The sequence below is a fragment of the Schistocerca gregaria genome, chromosome 6 (genome assembly GCF_023897955.1).
Source record: "Schistocerca gregaria isolate iqSchGreg1 chromosome 6, iqSchGreg1.2, whole genome shotgun sequence".
Classification (NCBI taxonomy): domain Eukaryota; kingdom Metazoa; phylum Arthropoda; class Insecta; order Orthoptera; family Acrididae; genus Schistocerca; species Schistocerca gregaria.
In genome coordinates, this window is record NC_064925.1 from 34,630,831 (window position 1) to 34,654,143 (window position 23,313).

Genomic DNA, 23,313 nt, shown 5'->3' on the forward strand with positions numbered 1-23,313 from the left:
AAAAGCACATAGATTCGTTCCTTTATTTCCAGGAAACTACGCATGCACATATGCGCATGTGTGTTGCGTCATTGGAAGTTTATGTGCGTGCGCGAAGTTGAACATACAAAATGCATCTCATGGACGCTCCTTTTTGTTTTACAATTTCCGCACTTATTTGCTTCAGGAGGTAAGGGCAATTACTTAGCTCACAGACACACGTCATAGAGAAAGACACCCAGTCGTCTAGATATTACACCTATTTTACACTTTTTTCTACTACCTCCTGAAAATTGTAAAAGTGAGATATATTCTTATTATTAATTAATAATAAATTGCGTATTTAACGAAAATTTGTTCCACAGGTAATTGTGCAATAAGTCTCTGTGTTTGTGCTGAAGCTCAAGAGGACAGAGACATGTGGAAGTGCAAGATAAAGCAAACTTGGTTCAAATGCTGTGGTAAAATTAGATATTTAATTGGATCACAGACAAGAAAAGTTCAGAAACATCGCTGTTCTGCATAATCTGTAAAAGCGATAGTAGTGTTGACCATGGTTTGTCAAGACCAATATTTTGGAATGAAAACTAATAAGAACAAATTGTAAGAAAACTAAACGCTATGTGATTGAGGTTGGAAAAAGTAGATTCTACACGTCAAGCAAATGAAGTCGGTTCAAGCAGTGAGAATGAAACAGCTTCCTCTACAAGAGGTATCTTGTGGGCAACGATCAAAGACAGCACGACACGGTCAGGTGAAACGTGAATTTTAACGTAACAAAGAAAACTGATTAAAAATGGAATTGGCATGGACTGTAATAAAATCAGTATTGTCTAATTATTCACTGAGCAGCTGCAATGATATTGTAGACGTTTGCAGAGAGATGATTGGAAATTTTGTGCTCGATGATTTTACTTTGCCTCTATCGAAGATGATTTATGTAATTGCTCTAGGGCCCTATTTCTGAGAGCAAACTGCAGATGTTGCAAGAGGTTCAACATACGTACTCTACTATGGTAACACAAATGAACCCAGCACGAAGGAAATGCAAATTGCAACACGTTACTGGTCAGCAGCTAAAGAAGTTGTTGAAATTAGTCCTCAGACTTTGTCAAAAACTTGTTTGTGCAAGAAAGAAAGCAAGTCCTCCCTTAAGGAATTTGCTGGTGATCAGTTGTTGGCTCAAATGTGAATAAGAGAGTATAATATTTAATGAACAAAAGTGTTCTAGTTGTACGCACCAGATCTTCAATTGATATTGGAATGTGCAGTTTGCGTAAAATTCCTAATTTATTCTTGTGTGGCCTTGAAAATTTTGGATCTGATTTTGTAAATCTTATTATTGCAATATTTCACTATTTTCACGACTCGCATGCCAGATGGGAGGATTTTCAACTGTGCCGGAAGAAAGTTAGATTGCCTAAGCTTCGTTTCTTAAAATATTTGCCATCGCGTCACTTAACTGTGAGCCCAGCAGCTCAGAATTTTGGACCAGTGGCGTACTATAAGTAGATAAATCCTCACAGTTTTACTTGCGAAATCTACAAGGCGAAGGAAATAGTCGAGCTTATAAAGCAACCTGACTTAAAAGTGAAACTTATGTTTGTTACTAACAGTGCCAATGTCATTTCATCCTACTTGCAGTACTTTAAAAAAGAAGGACCTTTAATCCACTTTTTGTATAAATGTGCAAGTGAACTACTAATGAAGTTGAGAAGTAGGGTTTACAAGTCCGACATTGAATGTAATTTCTCAGTTGTGGAAGAAAACTCCCCTACTAATACAAGCAAGATGTCACCTCTTTGTGTGCAGGCATGAGATGCCATTTTGTTGAAAGTGCCAAGAACTTAACAGAAAGTCTCAAACTGAATGAGGCTTCTCACCATGACAGCGTGTTGTTTAATATAAGCTCTACATCTACATTTGCATGTATACCCAGCAAATCGCCTTGAGGTGCATGGCAGAGGGTACATCTCATTGTACCAGTTATTAGGGTTTCGCCCTATGCCATTCGCATATAGAGAACGGGAAGAATAATTGTTTGAATGTGTGTGTGTGTGTGTGTGTGTGTGTGTGTTTGTGTGTGTGTGTGTGTGTGTGTGTGTGTGTGTGTGTGTGTAGTAATTATTCCAATCTTAATCCCTGTGTGAGTGATACGTTGTGGGTTTTAGTATATCCCTAGAGTAATGATTTAAAACTGGTTCTCGAAACTTTGTTAACAGACTTTGTCACGATTTTTATGTGTCTCTTGAGGAGTCTGCTAGTTCAGTTCCTTCAGTATCTCTGTCTCTGTAACACACTCCCAGGGATTAAACAAACCTGTGACCATCCATCCTGCCCAACTCTGTATACGTTCAGTGTCCCCTGTTGTCAGCAGCTTGTGGCCTAGTGGTTATCGTTGCTGCCTCTGGATCATGGGGTCCCGGGTGTTTGTGTTGTCCTCATCATTTCATCATCACCATGACCATGCAGTTGAGTGCCCCACCAACTAAACTCATCATAATATCTCCTGTTAGTCCTGTCTGGTACGGGTCCCAAACACTTGAGCAATAATCTAGACTGCGTCACACGAGTGATTTGTAATCAGTCTCTTTTGTGGACTGATTGCACTTCCCCAGTATTGTACCAGTAAACCGAAGTCTACCACCTGCTTTACCCATGGCAGAACGTATGTGATCGTTCCATTTCATATCCCTACGAAGGTATTTGTATGAGCTGGCCGTTTCCAACAGTGACTCATTGACGTTACAGTCATAGGATGCGTCATTTTTTAGTTTTGTGAAGTGCAAAATTTTACTTTTCTGAACAATTTAGAGCAAATTGCCAATGTCTGCACCACATTGAAATCTTACCGAGATCTGACAATATTCAAGCAGCTTCTCTCAGATAGCACTTCATTGTAGGTAACGGCTTCATCTAGAAAAAGTGAGTTTACTGTTAATGTTGTCTGCAAGATCATTAATGTACAACATGAACTGCAACGACCCAACACACTTTCCTGGGGCACATACGAAATTACGTCTACATCTGACGACTCTCCATCCAAGGTAACATGTTCTGTTCGTCCTACTAAAAAGTCCTCAGTCCAGTCACAAATTTCACTTGATAGCCCATATGATCCTCCCCCCATGAACCATGGACCTTGCCGTTGATGGAGAGGCTTGCGTGCCTCAGCGATACAGATAGCCGTACTGTAGGTGCAATCACAACGGAGGGGTATCTGTTGAGAGGCCAGACAAACATGTGGTTCCTGAAGAGGGGCAGCAGCCTTTTCAGTAGTTGCAAGGTCAACAGTCTGGATGATTGACTGATCCGGCCTTGTAACACTAACCAAAACAGCCTTGTTGTGCTGGTACTGCGAACGGCTGAAAGCAAGGGGAAAGTACGGCCGTAATTTTTCCCGAGGGCATGCAGCTTTACTGTATGATTAAATGATGATGGCGTCCTCTTGGGTAAAATATTCCGGAGGTAAAATAGTCCCCCATTCGGATCTCCGGGCGGGGACTACTCAAGAGGATGTCGTTATCAGGAGAAAGAAAACTGGTGTTCTACGGATCGGAGCGTGGAATGTCAGATCACTCAGTCGGGCGGTTAGAAAATTTAAAAAGGGAAATGGATAGGTTAAAGTTAGATGTAGTGGGAATTAGGGAAGTTCGGTGGCAGGAGGAACAAGACTTCTGGTCAGGTGATTACAGAGTTATAAACACAAAATCAAATAGGGGTAATGCAGGAGTAGGTTTAATAATGAATAGGAATGCGGGTAAGCTACTACAAACAGCATAGTGAACGCGTTATTGTGGCCAAGGTAGATACGAAGCCCACACCTACTACAGTAATACAAGTTTATATGCCAACTAGCTCTGGAGATGACGAAGAAATTGAAGAAATGTATGATGAAATAAAAAAAAATTATTCAGATAGTGAAGGGTGACAAAAATTTAATAGTCATGGGTGACTGGAATTCAGTTGTAGGAAAAGGGAAAGAAGGAAATGTAGTAATTGAATATGGATTGGGGGAGAGAAATGAAAGAGGAAGCCGCCTGGTAGAATTTTGCACAGAGCACAACTTAATCATAGCTAACACTTGGTTTAAGAATCATGAAAGAAGGTTGTATACATGGAAGAACCCTGGAGATACTAAAAGGTATCAGATAGATTTTATAATGGTAAGACAGAGATTTAGGAACCAGGTTTTAAATTGTAAGACATTTCTAGGGGCAGATGTGGACTCTGGCCACAATCTATTGGTTATGAACTGTAGATTAAAACTGAAGAAACTGCAAAAAGGTGGGAATTTAAGGAGATGGGACATGGATAAACTGACTGAACCAGATAGTTTCAGGGAAAGCATAAGGGAACAATTGACAGGAATTGGGGAAAGAAATACAGTAGAAGAAGAATGGGTAGCTTTGAGGGATGAAGTAGTGAAGGCAGCGGAGGATCAAGTAGGTAAAACGATGATAGCTAGTAGAAATCCTTGGGTAACAGAAGAAATATTGAATTTAATCGATGAAAGGAGAAAATATAAAAATGCAATAAATCAAGCAGGCAAAAAGGAATACAAAAGTCTCAAAAATGAGATAGACAGGAAGTGCAAAATGGCTAAGCATGGGTGGCTAGAGGACCAATGTAAGGATGTAGAGGCTTATCTCACTAGGGGTAAAATAGATAAGAGAACCACTTGTATGAACATCAAGAGCTCAGATGGAAACCCAGTTCTAAGCAAAGAAGGGAAAGCAGAAAGGTGGAAGGAGTATATAGAAGGTCTATACAAGGGCGATGTACTTGAGGACAATATTATGGAAATGGAAGAGGATGTAGATGAAGATGAAATGGGAGATGCGATATAGCATGAAGAGTTTGACAGAGCGTTGAAAGACCTGAGTCGAAACAAGGCCCTCGGAGTAGACAACATTCCATTAGAACTACTGACGGCCTTGGGAGCGCCAGTCCTGGCAAAACTCTACCATCTGGTGAGCAAGATGTATGAAACAGGCGAAATACCCTCAGACTTCAAGAAGAATATAATAATTCCTATCCCAAAGAAAGCAGGTGTTGACAAATGTGAAAATTACCGAGCAAGCAGTTTAATAAGCCACAGCTGCAAAATACAAACACGAATTCTTTACAGACGAATGGAAAAACTAGTAGAAACCGACCTCAGGGAAGATCAGTTTGGATTCCGTAGAAATACTGGAACACGTGAGGCAATACTGACCTTACGACTTATCTTAGAAGAAAGATTAAGGAAAGGCAAAGCTACGTTTCTAGCATTCGTAGACTTAGAGAAAGCTTTTGACAATGTTGACTGGAATACTCTCTTTCAAATTCTAAAGGTGGCAGAGGTAAAATACAGGGAGCGAAAGGCTATTTACAATTTGTACAGAAACCAGATGGCAGTTATAAGGTTCGAGGGGCATGAAAGGGAAGCAGTGGTTGGGAAGGGAGTGAGACAGGGTTGTAGCCTATCCCTGATGTTATTCAATCTGTATATAGAGCAAGCAGTAAAGAAAACAAAAGAAAAATTTGGAGTAGGTATTAAAATCCAGGGAGAAGAAATAAAAACTTTGAGGTTTGCCGATGACATTGTAATTCTGTCAGAGACAGCAAAGGACTTGGAAGAGCGCAGTTGAATGGAATGGACAGTGTCTTTAAAGGAGGGTATAAGATGAACATCAACAAAAGCAAAACGAGGATAATGGAATGTAGTCGAGTTTCTCGGGTGATGCTGAGGGAATTAGATTAGGAAATGAGACACAAAAAGTAGTAAAGGAGTTTTGCTATTTGGCGAGCAAAATAACTGATGATGTTCAAAGTAGAGAGGATATAAAATGTAGACTGGCAATGGCAAGGAAAGCGTTTCTGAAGAAGAGAAATTTGTTAACATTGAGTATTAATTTAAGTGTGAGGAAGTTATTTCTGAAAGTATTTTTATGGAGTGTAGCCATGTATGGAAGTGAAACATGGACCATAAATAGTTTAGACAAGAAGAGAACAGAAGCTTTCAAATGTGGTGTTACAGAAGAATGCTGAAGATTAGATGGGTAGATCACATAACTAATGAGGAAGTATTGAATAGGATTGGGGAGAAGTTTTTGGTACAACTTGACTAGAAGAAGGGATCGGTTGGTAGGACACGTTCTGAGGCATCAAGGGATCTCCAATTTAGCACTGGAGGGCAGCATGAAGGGTAAAAATCGTAGAGGGAGACAAAGAGATGAATACACGAAGCAGATTCAGAAGGATGTAGGTTGCAGTAGGTACTGGGAGATGATGAAGCTTGCACAGGCTAGAGTGGCATGGAGAGCTGCATCAAACCAGTGTCAGGACTGAAGACCACAACAACAACAACAACAACAACCCATATGATTGTATTTTTGACAGTAAGCTTATTTGTGATACTGAGTTGAGTGCTTTTCAGAAATCAAGAAACACCGCGTCTACCTTGTTGCCTTGATCCAAAACTTGCCGTATGTCATGTGAGAGAAGTGCGAGTTGGGTTTCACATGTTCAGTGTTTTCAAAATCCATGCCGGTTGGCATTGAGGACGTAATTCTGCCAAAGATACGTCATTTTGTTTCAGCTCAGATTATGTCCTAAGGTTCTACAACAAATCGATAACAATGATATTGGACGGCAGTTGTTTGGATTACTTGTACTTCCTTTGTAGATGGGTGTGACGTATGCTTTTTTCCAAGAATTGGATACGGTGTTTTGTTAGAGATATCTATGATAGATTATAGCTATACTCTGTACATCATAAGAATAAATCTGATGAAAACATTACGCCGTGTATTCTTCCACGTATGCTTGTATTTCAATGGATTTCGTTTCACGTGGAGCGGAAGCCAAGCTGTGACCAGCTCATAAGGATACGGTGTATGCTGTGTTGAATGGACAGCTTGTGCGGCACACTAAACTTGGACAGCACTGGAGCCAGTGGCCCAGCAAACCTGCAATGATGAGAGCAGTTGCAGTTCAGACGTAAAAAGACTAGCAAATAAACATAACTTCGAATGTCATTCAATATTTAAAGAGAATTAAATAATATTTGGCAAAGCTACACGCGCTTCTTAGGTGAGCAGACAGAAAGCATAAAATGCTCTCCTTGCCACCTGACAAAATATTCTGATTACAAACAAGAGTGATGAAAATCCCTAACTTCAGTACAGGATAATTTTTCTGAGCGAGCAATGTGTATTCCAAAAGCATACTGCAGGAGTTTCGCCGTACTGTTGAATACTGAAGCCACTGGTAATCTCTTCCTTCCGTATCCGAATGCGAGAAATACATTTCAGTTCTGGAACTTTCATTGCTACGTTGATAACGAGTCGATCAACAACAAAATCCACAAAGCCAACCAGTCGCCTTATTTTCTCCTGTTCTTTTATGATGTGCCATTCTGTATCCAGTGAGCGTTCGGCAGTGACGTGTGAAAAACCAGCTTGCGTTAGTTCCAGTACATCTGACAGCTTAACAGTCTTGGTATCACATAAATTGTCTCCATATCAGTTCTGTTGGGTTCATATTGTAATGATACTCTGGAAAACGTAAAAATGAAGCATATGTATGGTGTGCTCGATGCTGTGAAAATGATTGTTTTTCATATTTCTGCATTTGTATACATCTGTGGTGTAAAAAAATTAAGAATTCATATTTAATATGAAAACGGGAATTTCACGTCCAGTAAATAATTAGAAACAAGAAGACGTGCATTATTCATAAAAATTAAGATGAAATTCACCATTATGAGCTTTAAGTAGTTCAAATTGAACAAGGAAAAAAAATGACTTATGTGAGATATGAACGAACAGACCATGGATTGCAGTAAATTAACAATCGTTTACGCTGCCGGATCCACTATGTATTTATTCAGTGCTCGTATCGAAACTGTGTATGATACACTCTGCTGGAAAACGTCAAAGCCGATTACTTCTGTAAAATTTCTGTAAATCATTGAGAACTACTCTTTGCAACAGTGCTCCACTCGTGGGTTTTATTACGGAACAAGAAGCAGTCTCGGCCATTTTCATGCTGCGTATTAATAGCGCGACAATCAGAACACAACAGTACAGAGACTGAGACTACACAATTTTTGAAATGAAAACTACTTTTTTACCTAAAGCACGAGTAAGACAAACTTTGATGACGGTTAACAGATTTGAGTGTCTAAGTTTCATTTAATGTACCTTATTGTTGTTGTTATGGTCTTGAGTCCTGAGACTGGTTTGATGCAGCTCTCCATGCTACTCTATCCTGTGCAAGCTTCATCATCTCCCAGTACCTACTGCAACCTTCATCCTTCTGAATCTGCTTAGTGTATTCATCTCTTGGTCTCCCTCTCTGATTTTTACCCTCCACACTGCCCTCCAGTGCTAAATTTGTGATCGCTTGATACCTCAGAACATGTCCTACCAACTGGTTCCTTCTTCTTGTCAAGTTGTGCCACAAACTCCTCCCAAATTCTATTCAATACCTCCTCATTAGTTATGTGATCTACCCATCTAATCTTCAGCATTCTTCTGTAACACCACATTTCGAAAGCTTCTATTCTCTTCCTGCCCAAACTATTTATCGTCCATGTTTCACTTCCATACATGGCTATACTCCATACAAATACTATCAGAAACGACTTCCTGACACTTGAATCTATACTCGATGTTAACAAATTTCTCTTCTTCAGAAACGCTTTCCTTGCCATTGCCACTCTACGTTTTATGTCCTCTCTACTTCGACTATCATCAGTTATTTTGCTTCTCAAATAGCAAAAGTCTTACTACTTTAAGTGTCTCATTCCCTAATCCAATTCCCTCAGCAACGCCTGACTTAATTCGACTACATTCCATTATCCTCGTTTTGCTTTTGTTGATGTTTATCTTATATCCTCCTTTCAAGACACTGTCCATCCCGTTCAACTGCTCTTCCAAGTCCTTTGCTGTCTCTGACAGAATTACAATGTCATCGGTGAACATCAAAGTTTTTATTTCTTCTCCCTGGATTTTAATACCTACTCCGAATTTTTCTTTTGTTTCCTTTACTGCTTGCTCTATATACAGATTGAGTAACATCAGGGAGAGGCTACAACCCTGTCTCACTCCCTTTCCAACCACTGCTTTCCTTTCATACCCCTTGACTCTTATAACTGCCATCTGGTTTCTGTACAAATTGTATTTTACCCCTGCCACCTTTATAATTTGAAAGAGAGTATTTCAGTCAACATTGTCAAAAGCTTTCTCGTAAGTCTACAAATGCTAGAAATGTAGGTTTGCCTTTCCTTAATCTTCCTTCCAAGATAAGTCATAGCGTCAGTATTGCCTCACGTGTTCCAACATTTCTACGGAATCCAAACTGATCTTCCCCGAGGTTGGCTTCTACCAGTTTTTCCATTCGTCTGTAAGGAATTCGTGTTAGTATTTTGCAGCTGTGACTTATTTTCAAATCTGTCAACACCTGCTTTCTCTGGGCTTGGAATTATTATATTATTCTTAAAGTCTGAGGGTATTTCGCCTGTCTCATACATTTTGCTCATCAGATGGTAGAGATTTGTCAGGACTGGCTCTCCCAAGGCTATCAGTAGTTTTAATGGAATGTTGCCTACTCCTGGTGCCTTGTTTCGACTCGGGTCTTTCACTGCTCTGTCAACCTCTTCACGCAGTATCATACCTCCAGAATATTTTACCCAAGAGGACGCCATCATAATTTAACCATACAGTAAAGCTGCATGCCCTCGGGAAAAATTATGGCTGTAGTTTCCCCTTGCTTTCAGCCGTTCGCAGTACCAGCACAGCAAGGCCGTTTTGGTTAGTGTTACAAGGCCAGATCAGTCAATCATCCAAACTGTTGCCCCTGCTGCTACTGAAATGGCTGCTGACCCTCTTCAGGAACCACACTTTTGTCTGGCCTCTCAACAGATACCCCTCTGTTGTGGTTGCACCTACAGTTCGCTGAGGCACGGGGGGGTTAACGTAACTTAGTAATAATGTATCTAATACATACGTAGGATCTATTTCCAAGAGCGTAACAACTCCAGTGTAAGTTTCCTAAGGCTTCTGACCAATCATCGTGTTTGTGTTTGTTTACAGAAGGCTATTTTTAAGAAGAACGGTGTATAGAAGAGGGTCTTGCTCAGCTGCTAATTCAGTATCGCAGCTGACAGTGATTCACTTGGGCCCTGGAGCTTTGTTCAGTTTTAACGATTTCAGCCATATCTAGATACCATTGACACTAATACTTATTTTGCTCATCTTTTCATTGGTACGAGGATTAAATTCAGCCAGTTCTTGTGGGTTTTCAATTGTAAAAGAACAATTGAAAACTGAGTTAAGCCTTCCAGTTACTGCTATGCTACCCTCAATTTCAGTTCCTGCCTCATTCGCTAGGGACTGAATATCAAATCAAATCAAACTTTGTCATTAAACAACTTTTTGTTGTAATAGACAGCATCAAAAAATGCAAGAAAAGGTACCAAAACACAATACAATACAATACATACATACAGTTTTTTTTAAAAAAATAACCAATTAGTTTTTAAAAAATATACAGAAAAGAAAGTATTTACAGTTATACATTTCCTTGTATCAAATTTGTCACAGAATATGATACCGCCTATATTTTCACTACATGCTATCATCATCTCATTCTGGAGGCGTGTCAAGTTTCCTTCGAATTCCAGGATGTTGTAGGTTGTATTCAGAATCAGCCAATTCTTTAGTTTCTTCCCTAGTTGCTGTACTGGCATTTCCCTCAGTGTTATAGGCAGTTTGTTGAATAGCTTAATCCCCATGTAGTTATGGCAGTTTTGGTTTTGTTTTAGCCTTACCTGGGATGTGTCATTGTAATGTTTATTTCTTGTGTTGTGTGAATGTACCTCCCTCCTTACTGTGAAGTTACTCTGGTTTTCTTTGATGTCTATCAGACAGTGGTATGTGAATATTGCAGAGTCATTATTTTCAGCTCCCTTATTACTGGTCTGCATGATTCTTTCTCAGGTAAGCCCTTTATACCCCTGACTGCCCTCTTCTGCGTCTTAAAAACTTCCTGAGCCCCTGAAGAGTTTTCCCAAAGTATTATGCCACAGACCAGATGCGAGTGGAAAAAGGCATAGTATGCCTCTAACATTTGGCTCTTACTGACACAAGTCCTAAGTTTACACAATAAAAAAATTACTCTGGACAGTTTCTTGCATAGTTGTTGCGTATGTTCGCCCCAGTTCAAATTCTGGTCTAAATAAATTCCTGGCAGTTTGACAGATGTGTTTACCGTCCCATCGGGTTTAAACTTACTCAAATTAAAATATATTGTCTCTGTTTTATTGCCATTTAAGACCAATTTATTGCTTTGCAGCCATATGGTGGAGTTTTCTACAATGTCTGTATTTTTGTCCTGTAAAGTTTCCAGATTTCCGTCTGATGTTATTATGGTGATGTCGTCAGCATATAGAATTGATTTGTCTTGCAAGTTATGAGGGAAGTCATTGATATACACTAGAAAGAGAAATGGACCAATTACTGATCCTTGAATAACTCTGGTTTCAATTTTGAGTATGTCTGATAGTTGGTTCTCAATTATGACAATTTGTTGTCTGTTATCAAGGTACGATTCTATTAGCGAGCCCCTTATTCCTTATAGTTTTAACTTAGAAAATAAGATCTTATGGGAAATAGTGTCGAAAGCCTTACTGAGGTCTAAGAGTGTAATACAAGTAATTAAATGTAGCTCAAAATTGGTAATAATCTCATTGGTGATATTGTCTACAGCTTTAATGGTTGATTTACCTGTCCTAAATCAAACCTGAGCCTTGTTAAATAAATTGTTCGTTTCAAAGTACTTCGATAGTGGTGTTTTCATGCAATATTCAATGACTTTTGATAAAATAGGGACAATTGCAACTGGTCTGTAGCTATTTGGACAGTCTCTGTCCCCTTTCTTGTGGATTGGAACCGTGATAGACATTTTTGAACAATCTGGAAAGATTCCCTCCTCAAGGATGCAACTTATGAAATAAGTTAACGTTAACAATTTGGTGTCTGAAATTTGTTTCAATATCGCATTAGAGAAACCGTAATAATCCTTGGTTTTGGAGTTATTCAATTTTGCAATAATTTTAGACACTTCCCAAGGGGTGACTTGCTACCAACTAAAATTTAATCCCATAGTTCTATCTGTGGTATAGTTGCTTACTCTATGTTTATATGTTAACACGAGATTGTCAATGGGAGTAATATTTTTAACACTATTTACAAAGAACTCATTAAGTATGTTGGATGCAATAGGCACTGATTCCTTTCTTACTTTTCTTCCTAATTCTTTATTTATAACTGCCCAGGCAGCTTTACACTTATTTTTAGAATTATTGATAAAATTTTCATTGGCTCTTTTCTTGGCTGCTTTTATTTCCCGTCTATAGACTTCTTTTCCCCTTATATACCTATCTTTATCTGCCTGGTTTCCCTGTTTGGCTTTTTTCTGAAGGATGATTGTAACCTTCCTGGAGTGAACCATTTGCAGCTCTGTTTCCTTTTCAAGTTATTTTTGTTATTTAGTACCTTTGTTATCTTTGGACAGTATTTATTAATATTAAAGGTGACTGTTGACAAAAAGTTTGTAAAGACCTCATTTACATTCTTACAGTTTAAAACTTTATTCTCCCAGTCCATCTCCCTTAAAATGAATCTCAGTTTTTCTATGTTCCTTTCCCCTAACATTCTGAACATTTTCTGCTCCCTTTTATAATGCTCGGTTCTTGTCACTGAAAATTTAATCCAGATCCCACTGTGGTCAGAGATGGGTGGATCTTCAACTCCGTATGAAAATGAATTTCAATCCATGTTGGTGAGAATATTGTCTAGGCAAGACTTCTTTCTTGTTGGTTGGTCATTAATCAGATAGAAGTTGTATGATCTTAGAATATTACATAATTGGGTCTTAGCATTTGACTGGGTTAAGACATCAATATTAATGTCCCCTAGATAATTTATTTTGAAATTATTGTATTTCTGTAGATGCTATGTCAGTTGTTCCCAGTGGGTTATAAATATATTTATGTCTGCCTCTGGGGTTCGGTAGAGTGAGATCAGAATCAGCTTAATTCCTGAGAAAAGGATACCTGCTACTTCAAATGACTGTTCTAAGCAGAAAGTTCATAGATTCAATAACTGATGGTCTAAATGATTATTAGTTCTTAGAAAAATTGAGACACCTCCATGACCAAGTCTCTGTCTGTAAAAACTTATTTTTAATTCACACCCAGATGGAACACAAGAGTGTTCCTTCAACCTCTGAGAGCCAGTGCTCATTAACACATAGAATATCACATGGAAAATCTTCCAGAAAATTCTCTAGCTCATGTATTTTGTTTCTTATACACTGTACATTGATATGAAAAACACTTAAAATATCCTTCTCACTAGAAAAGTTCCCTAATTTCTGCTTATATTCCTGAGTATTATGTGCTAGGGCCCTTGTTTTATACTTACTCTGTAAGGCATTCTCAGAGCAGTTACCTATTTCTAATCTAAAAAAGTATTACTTTCATGACTGACTGAGCTTGAATAATATTCTAATGGCAACATATTACGAATATCCTTATGCTTAGCTAATACAATTTTACAAATGTCATCACTCAATAATCTTTTTTTTGACTGATTTAAGTGAAGTCCATGTCTGGTGTGCATTCCCCTTTCAAGATTAGAAATATCTACAACTTGAACAATTTTGAAGTGCATACTGACCTTTAATACATTAGAGTATGTTGTTTTCACTGCTGAATTTACGCAAGAATTTTCCATCAAGTCGTGGCGATGTGGTATATTTACAACAATTGCATTAGTGAGTGAGTGATGTCAATGTATCTTTCAATGAGTTTTCACTTTTTCCCCTTTGTTTGTATAAACGTCATTTGTACCACCGATAATAATCACAAAATCATTTGATGATAGTTGTGCACACTCACGTTTCAAGTCCTTTGCAACTTCAGCTATATGGGCGCCTGGCTTGACCATTGATTAAACTTCTGTTTCCGAGTTCCTGCTGTGAATCTCCGCCGCTACCCCTCCTCCATGACTGTTTGCATAAGTAAGAGCCTTCCCTAGCTTGATCTTCTTTCTCCTTTTTTCACTAACTGCCTTCTGTTGCATGGGTGTGTAGTCGTCTGTAGTTTCTACGTTTTCCTCGAGAAATTTGAGGGAATTTGAGAGCGGAATTTCCTCTGTTACGTCTCCCACTGCTACTTTAAGCCTAGTATTTTGCTTACTGGCATCTTTCACAACACTTGCCAAAGATAGATACTAACTTCGGTGGCACTAACAGCCTTTACATACTTCCAGAATGTCTTTGGGTTCTGTGAAGGTGACTCGATAATATTCTGCTATGGTAGTCATTCATGGCATCATTAATAGCTCTCTTGACAGCCAAATGTGTTTCATTCAGCATATCTCTATCTATATTCCTAACCTTTTTGTACATATATTATGCAGTAATCTCTGTTTCTTTAGAAGTATCCTTATAGTACACCATGGTGGTTCCCTCCCGTTTGAATTGTTCTGCTGGGTACATATCTGTCCAGTGCATTGTCAACTTTTTATTTAAATTTGATCCCTAGTTCCTGTACATGCGCCTGTCCTGTGCTGGAAGTTTCAGGTTCCTCATTGAGATATGAAACTACTGGTATGCTGAACATATATATCTTTCTGTTTGTTTTCGTTGTCCTTTGTGCTTTGTTAATCGATGTTGCTGCAACCATATCATGGTCACTGATACCAAATTCGATGTGGAAATCTTCCAAGACGTCACATGTATTTGTTGTCATTAGATCCAATGTATTTCCATAATGAGTGGCGTTTCTATCTATCTGTTCTTGGTAGTGTTCAGAGAAAGCATTTTGTACACATTCACAGGATGCGAAATACATTGCTGGGCTTCACAAAAAATACTAGAAGCTATGGATCATAGACTTGTTATCCGTGATACTGACCTATGTAAATGGGCCCTGCAAATGAGTGGGGAAATAGTTACATAAGGGTAATTTCAAGACAAGCCCCAAATGGCTAATGAATTTTAAAAAGGTGCATGGGACTGCATCTCAGAAAACAATGTGGTTTGTAACTAGCCACTACATAAATGATAAAAATGATCTCTATGAGGTCATTTTAAGATTTGTAGTACTCTGATTAGAGCGGATTTGTCCTGGAGTAGCACTCTTTACGTAATGTGTTCCAAAAGAACGCAAGGAAAGTTGAATCCTTGCTGCAGTCATTGTCATCAGTTGCTCACTGTTACACGATTCAACCTACAGTCTTTGCAGCTGGCAAATATGTTACCCCTTTTCATTCTTTTTAAAAGAAATGAATGGAAAGTTTGGACAAAGAATTAGATAATCTCTTGTTGAAGCCCCAAATGTTCTTGCAGTGGTATTGAAATCTGGTAAGCTAATGTCTCACTGTCAAAAGACATTTGATAAAAATTTTCTTTCACAGTGTGGGAGAAAAATGTGTATTATTGTTAGATGCATGGGGTGGTCGTGTGAAAGAACTGTTTATAGTATTGTACATGAAGTCAAGGAACTTCATCTGGTGACCCCAAAGGGCTCAATGAGGCAGGTACAATCGTTGAACGTATATGGCTTTCGATGTTGGAAGAACAGTGTAAAGTACTTTCATATCTAGTTTTGCTGCATGGTTATGATGTCATTCACCACTTGAGAAATAATATAATCAGCTGCAATCACTAGTACATAGACAGTTCTCTTAGCCGAGGTTTTCCAGTGTATCAGAGTATGGCAGGTGCAGATCAATTTAGAGGATCACCGGCCACAGTTTGTGGCAACTTTTCAACTTTTTTTTTATGACATTGCAACAATTCGACTTAATTGTTTATTTAGCACACTCATATTTTGGCTTTGTAGCCATTCTCAAGTGCATGTTAAAGAATTAAAATATCTCCGACCTGTCTGTGATATGTCATCATCGGAGGAACAAATTTCTGACATTAAAGATCAGTTGTTGTATTATTGGATACGAGTACATATTCTGAAAAATGAAGCTGATCTTTGAGACCAGCAATACATTTCTCCAACAAAGACATATCAATAGACAGGGTAGAGTTGTTTTAATATTTTAACATGCACTTGAGAATGGCTACAAAGCAGATATATGATTGAGCGAAATAAATAAACAAACAATTAATTAAGTAAAATGATGGAAATGTCATTAGAAAGAAGTTGTATGGCTGCGGTCCTCCGCAAAGGAAAGATCTGAATTTTTTATTTTATTGTGTTGTACATTGTGTGTATTATGTGAAAAACGTTAGTTTCGTGTGCATGACGTAAAAGAATGTTATGTTTTAGGGATTTCCTTACAAATTATCATTATTCAAACAATTTTATATCATAATGATGAGTTACTTGTTATTTTCAACTAACAGAATACACACAAGTGAAACAGAAAAAAAAAACTGAAAACAGTTTACATGACACAGCAAAAATATGTAAAACAAACAATTAGAATAATAATGAATGTTCAGGTATTTTAATCAGTAACATTGCTTCTACTCTGAGAGCATATTTTGTACAAATTATTTTGCAAAAAATTGTATTACTGAAATCAGCTTTATTACATATGGATGTATGTGGCTTGAAAACTTTTTAATTTATGATGTAATAATAGTTTCCATTTTGCAAAATTTATTAAGTTATCGATCAAGAAACTGCAATTTTTTAATTTTTTTCGGAAGCTGATTATAGAGTTTTCAAGAACATCAGTTACATTTTAGCTGTGATATGAAACATATTTTTTATATTTCATGGTTTGGTAGCTATTCCCTCTAAACCTGATATGCCAAATTACTGTTAGAGATGTGTTTTACCCCTTAAAAGTGAGATTGGGTGCATGCATTATTTTGCCCTGTCTACACACCCAGCAAGTTTCATCAAGATTATTTGTGTACACATAGAAATGTTCCCTTGTAAGAGGTGTCAAAGAAAGCCATAATGAAAAATGTTAATAACTTGACCAGGATAACAAATATTTGTTGGTATTTGGCTTTACAGTGTAATCTGTATACCTCTATCGAGTCTTCATCCGAGCAAAATTAAGGCTGTGCATCGTGTATCCTCCTACGATGTTTAAAATGGCAGACTTTCACTATACAAAATTGGCATGTAAATAAAAGCTTCGCAATCAGAAAGACATAAGGCAGGCCTTAAACCAGGGACAGTATTATTCTTCACGCTGTTATTTCTTGACTGCAAAGGTATGCATAAAGTTTGGAGTTGAAAATTCACTCATTTCATTGAAGAGGGAGGAAAAATACAATAAATAGTGCTTAAAGAACACACATTGTATACTGAAACCATGAAGGTTTTCAAGGCAGCATGATAACCTGACTTTACTGCACGTTTTGCATACAGTTCAGTGAAAGTATTTGGGAAGACAAGTGCTTCAACACAAAACAGACACAACGGTGTACTGGAAACAGCAGCTGCATGTGTAAATAGCAATGAAAAACTGAGAACAGTACAAATACAAGAAAATTTATGGTATGTACTGAACATAATTGAGGTCCATTGAGAACTGATAGCTGGAAAAAGAAAAGAACTTGAGTGTAGCTCCAACTACCATCTTTATTCTCATTGCCACAGGAATAGAGAGCTACAGCCGAAGTAAATGAAAGACAAAGAAAGTATGGCTAAAGCCATCAGACCTGCAGACACCAGTTGGTGTAAAGATAACAAGAGTATGTTGCTGGTAGAACCATTTCCTTCCTCTCTATCTCTTATTTTGCTGCAGATTCACTGCCACAACAAAGAGAAATTGAAACCAGTTACTAAAGTATTCAATTTAAAATATACTTGGAAAGTTAAAACCATTCATTTATAATGAATATGAATTAATCACACAGTATGCACGCACACTGAGTGCACATTATGAGTTTAATATGTTTGTTTTACAGGAAATTTCTTATTCCTTGCCAGTTTGACAAAGGAAAAGTATCAGTCAGTGACATCGTGTGATAGGTAACCATAATTATTTTCAAGTTCAGTGTCAAAGTGATTCGCTTTACAGAATAATCTCAAGAGTGTGATGCTTGGGGTGTAATCCTATCTGTTCACCACACTTAAATCCCATGTGTTTTGTTTGCTGGTTGTAGAGTGACTCTCACTTTTCTGGGGGCTTGCAGTATATTTTACATGATGGCAACACGAATTTTGTGAGAGTTTGTTTTGCATTGCACCTCATCCCTACAAGTGGGGGGAGGAGGGGGGGGGGGGAGAGCAGTTTGCAGTTGGAGGTATTGTAATGTGTTATAAAGCAGTTGCCTCATCCATTTTTTTAATCTAATCATATCACGTTTTATATTACACATTAATTACTACAAAAAGTTAAAAACCCAGCTGTTCATTATTAACTGTGCTATTTATTGAAAACAAGTTGTGCCTCTACTGGTTTTGAACTGACAGTTTCATCACAAGCTGTGTGTGTTTTTTCCTTGCATGCAAATAATGCTGTGCACAAGATGCCAGCTCAGTTGTTTTTGGTTGTGGCAAGAGTTTTTTCGGGTTGGTTGAGTGGGTGATGGTGCAAATTCACTGACATCAAAACTTCTGCATTTTTTGGCTCTATTAAAGTGTTCCCGAAGAGTGTAATACACTGCATGTGTTACACGATGTTGTAACATAATTGGGTCAGTCAGCAGTATTGTCATAATTTAATTTCCAAATAGAATTCAGCAGGTTCCTTTGGTTTCATTCTGCAGGCATTGAAGGACAGCTAGACAACATCTCTCTCGTATCAGCAGTGGTTTTATGTAGATTATGGTCTTGACATTACCAAAACAAACATTACTAAATGTAGATTAGATTGCCAGTGGGTCATTATAATGAACTAGAAATAACAACAAATTCCTTTTTTCCTGTTCTATTTGTAATAACTAAGCATCATGTTTTCCATGCATTTAAATATATTCAGAGCTCAAGTCTAAACTTGACCGTCCCAATTGTTTCTTCTTACAATAAGAGCAATCACAGTAACAACCAGAATTTGTAATGCACTCTTGCTCATCTCAAAGAGGAGGAGAAATGGCAAAAGATAGAATAACTCTAAAAGAAGCTCTAGAACATGGACTCTCACCAGTGACACATCTTTGGTGAACGTGACTAGGAATTGTACACAGTAATATAAAAAGGAATTGATAATAACCCCCCCCCCCCCCCACACACACACACACACACACACACCTTTGTACGTATTTTATCTGTTCCACAAGCCTGTGCGTTTTGGGTGCCAAGATAAACATTAATTTTTAAAAACCTTATCTAATCATCATAAATATATACAAATACAGTTTAGAAATTGCAATTTATAAATAGTGATGAGATTAAATGTTGTATGCTCCAAAACTAATAAGACACTGCACGTGCTTCGGACATCAGTGGGCCTTTGAATCCCATCGCCAGTTTTTTTGAGTTGCAAAATGTTTACTTTTTGGACTAATACAATTTTAACCCTTTTATTCCGTGCCAGTTGCCCCACTGTGGCAGCCTGCATTCTGGAGAATCCTGGAGGACAAGTGACATTTTAGGTGGTTTTGGGTGTCAAGCTATACAAACTGTAGATCGGTAACTCCATAATCAGCTTACTCCATACACTGTATTTCAGCACGACAATGCCTTATTGCATATGGTGAGGAAGTTGTGAGCCTTGTTTGAAGAATGAGGTTTAGCTCTGCTTTCTGCCCCACTTGTCCTAACATGTCATTCACTGGCAGCTTGTTTGCCACAATCCTCCAGTAATTTTTGTAAGTGCTTTGGGGATTTGGAAATAATCTGCACAGAGAGAGAGCCTCCATAAATGTAGTTTACCCCTCCAGTTCCATATTAGAACAATTAGAGGCTCCCATTGCAATATGTGAAGTTTTATTGGACTTTAGTTCAGAGAGCATGAGCAATTCTGGAAACCTTAATAATTTGTATATTGTTTTGATCCTAATCTATTGTATGAAGTTCATTTCAATTACCCTATGCTATTTCATGTTGCAATTTTTGCCAATATTAGTGTAGTAACTGAAAAAAATTTTCTACATTTTTTTATGATTTGGTACCTGGAATATTTTTCCGCAGAGGGTCTCATTATATGTAATCCACTTGATCTGCAGTATATAGTTGTTTTGTGTTGTTGCTTGTTAAGAGTGCTAAAGGATATTGAGGTTGGCATACCGAGGTGCTAGAATAAAACCTTAAGCCTGCAGGTAACATATAAATGTGTTAGTATAGTAACTGGATTGCTGTAATGTAACAATTTTTTCCATTGTACCATTTCTCTTTCGTAGGTACGTCAGACCCTCCACCAGAGAAGAAATTGTGTCTGGACAATGGATCTGCAGCAGGTAAAGAAAGATCTCATGGGGGTATTTTGTAAGAGCTCGTAGTTGTGTTTGCTGTGTTGATGGTAATGTCAATATTGTTATTGATCTGTAATGTGGCAGCTCCATTATTTCTGATGGCCAGTGCTTATTACGTCTGTCCTATAGGGTCATTCCATGTCAGTTCAACCAGGGGCTCGAGCTTATAGTCTCAGATTTGACTGAAATTCAGTGCACTAATTCTACCATGTGTGGAGCACTCGTACAAAGTATTAGTTTCCCCTGCCAATTAGTTCCAGAATTATGACTTGTGTAAGAAGGTGGCGTGACCTGGAAATTGCAACCCGCATCTGGCATTCTATCTTCAGACCCAACTTCAGGTCTTAATAACTTTGGAACTATTCCGCACAGTCCAGTGAAATATTTACAGTCCAGTAACATCCACTTGCTCTATCAATCAAAACACCAACATATTTCTGAGGGAAAATAAAAAATTCTAAAATGTGATTAAAACAAATGTAATATGTTAAAAGGTACATATTGTAGGTGCCCTCTATGCCAAATACAGGGTGATTCAAAAAGAATACCACAACTTTAAAAATGTGTATTTAATGAAAGAAACATAATATAACCTTCTGTTATACATCATTACAAAGAGTATTTAAAAAGTTTTTTTTTTTTTTTCACTCAAAAACAAGTTCAGAGATGCTTAATATGGCCCCCTCCAGACACTCGAGCAATATCAACCCGATACTCCAACTCGTTCCACACTCTCTGTAGCATATCGGGCGTAACAGTTTGGATAGCTGCTGTTATTTCTCGTTTCAAATCATCAATGGTGGCTGGGAGAGGTAGCCGAAACACCACATCCTTAACATACCCCCACAAGAAAAAGTCGCAGGGGGTAAGATCAGGGCTTCTTGGAGGCCAGTGATGAAGTGCTCTGTCACGGGCTGCCTGGCGGCCGATCCATCGCCTCGGGTAGTTGACGTTCAAGTAGTTACGGACAGATAAGTGCCAATGTGGTGGCGCTCCATCCTGCTGAAATATGAATTGTTCTGCTTCTTGTTCGAGCTGAGGGAACAGCCAATTCTCTAACATCTCCAGATACTGGATGCGTGCTACATTTTCATCACTCGTTCTCGGCTGTCCAGAACTTTTCCCTTTGCACAAACACCCATTCTCTGTAAACTGTTTATACCAATGTTTAATACACCACCTATCAGGAGATTTAACACCATACTTCGTTCGAAATGCACGCTGAACAACTGTCGTCAATTCACTTCTGCCACACTCAATAACACAAAAAGCTTTCTGTTGAGCTGTCGCCATATTAGCATCAACTGATGCTGACGCCTAGTCAACAGCGCCTCAAGCGAACAAATGTACAACTAAATGAAACTTTATAGCTTCCTTAATTCGCCGACAGATAGTGCTTAGCTCTGCCTTTTGTCGTTGCAGAGTTTTTAATTCCTAAAGTTGTGGTATTCTTTTTGAATCACCCTGTATAATTCACTCAAAAAGAGTATAATTTTTTTGTGGTAAGCTTCATGTGGCCTAAACACAAAAAGAACTCATCAAGTCCATATCAGTCACAAAAAATGAGTTACATGCACAAGAAAATACAAAAATTGGAAAAATTACCTAAAAAACATGGATTTTTGAAGTGTGGTAACACTAAAGGGACAAGTGGTATCCAAGCCAAATTTCACACACTGCATAAGTAGACCATAGTGATGTATATCTCGAAATTTCAGCATGTTATTGCAAGAAATTTGTGTACAATGGAAGTTGACAGATGTATTTGGTGATGTGGCCATTGTTCCACAACACAATTATGTAGAAACGTGCCGTAAACTGTTCTGCCTCTTCTTATCCTCTCCCACAACTGTTTAATCACTAAGCAAAAACATATAGACAGATTAACACAACCTATCATTAATGTTTAGTGCACCTTAACTGCTAAAAACAAATAGATTGTGCTTCGAACAGAAGTTCCCCCACACTTTAGCTACTGTACTCTGTACATTGAGTGGCAAATTGTAATGTCTTCCTGACACTGTGGTAGAGACTGGAACTGCCATAAGAATATGTTCAAAAGTAATCCAACACCTGTCTGCCAAACGTGGCCAATGAAATGATCTTGCTGGTCCTGCTGGTGCCATGTAGTTCACAAATACGTCACCTTCTGTTTCACAGCACTCTGCAACTCATCCTAAGTACCATTTTTCATCATAAACAGCAATAACATAGCAACCTGGTTGTATGTTGCTGCTTTCACTTCTGAATCCTGAGTCAGACACACTGTTGAAGACACAAGTTGTGCATGAACCTATAATTATAACCGGACAGTCTGCACATTGTCTGCTGGAGAGAAGTGATGATGGCTCCTTGTGCCGGAAACGGTTTTAACGTGTTCTAGTCTGCTTTTTAGCAACTCTTCGACTGATTTCACCTTGAAACATAGAATGATTGTATGCCAGAGATATTTTTCTGTGCCAAGGTAAATATTTGAAGAGGTGTTAGAATGTGACCTTCTGTAGGGTGTTGCAGACTAGCTCATGATGCCATGCGCTTAATGGTAGCACCAATACCATCACATACATTTTTTCCATGACTCATTGCGAAAAAAATTCCATTCTGTGTGAATCTGAAAATCATGGTAATGCATGCATAAATTTTTGAGGTTTTACAGTTTTTGTACTGACTAGCTGCCTCATCATTGAAGTATTTTGCAAAATGTATGTGAGGCAACTTGTTTTTCGCATACGCTGTGACAGTGCGAATGTGGGCATGAACTGCAATGGCATCATTAATTAAACAGTCACTAAAAATGCATAGGTTCATGACAGACACATCACCTGATTCACCTCTATAGTAAATCGCAAATGCCTGGAGAGTTGCTTGACCGTTGTCCCAATGATATCCTTGGATGGCATGTTGAACTATAAATGCATAATTTTCAGAAGAGTCTAGTAT

At 38.2% G+C, this 23,313-nt stretch overlaps 1 protein-coding gene across 1 annotated transcript in view; it reads left to right on the top strand.

The window, feature by feature from the left end:
• LOC126278261 (DNA mismatch repair protein Msh6) overlaps positions 1 to 23,313 on the top strand; it is a 321,536-nt gene that overhangs the window by 72,536 nt on the left and 225,687 nt on the right. The window contains exon 3 of the mRNA XM_049978261.1: positions 20,302 to 20,358. Within this exon, the coding sequence (XP_049834218.1) occupies positions 20,302 to 20,358 (57 nt within the window). The remainder of the gene's footprint in view (positions 1 to 20,301; positions 20,359 to 23,313) is intronic.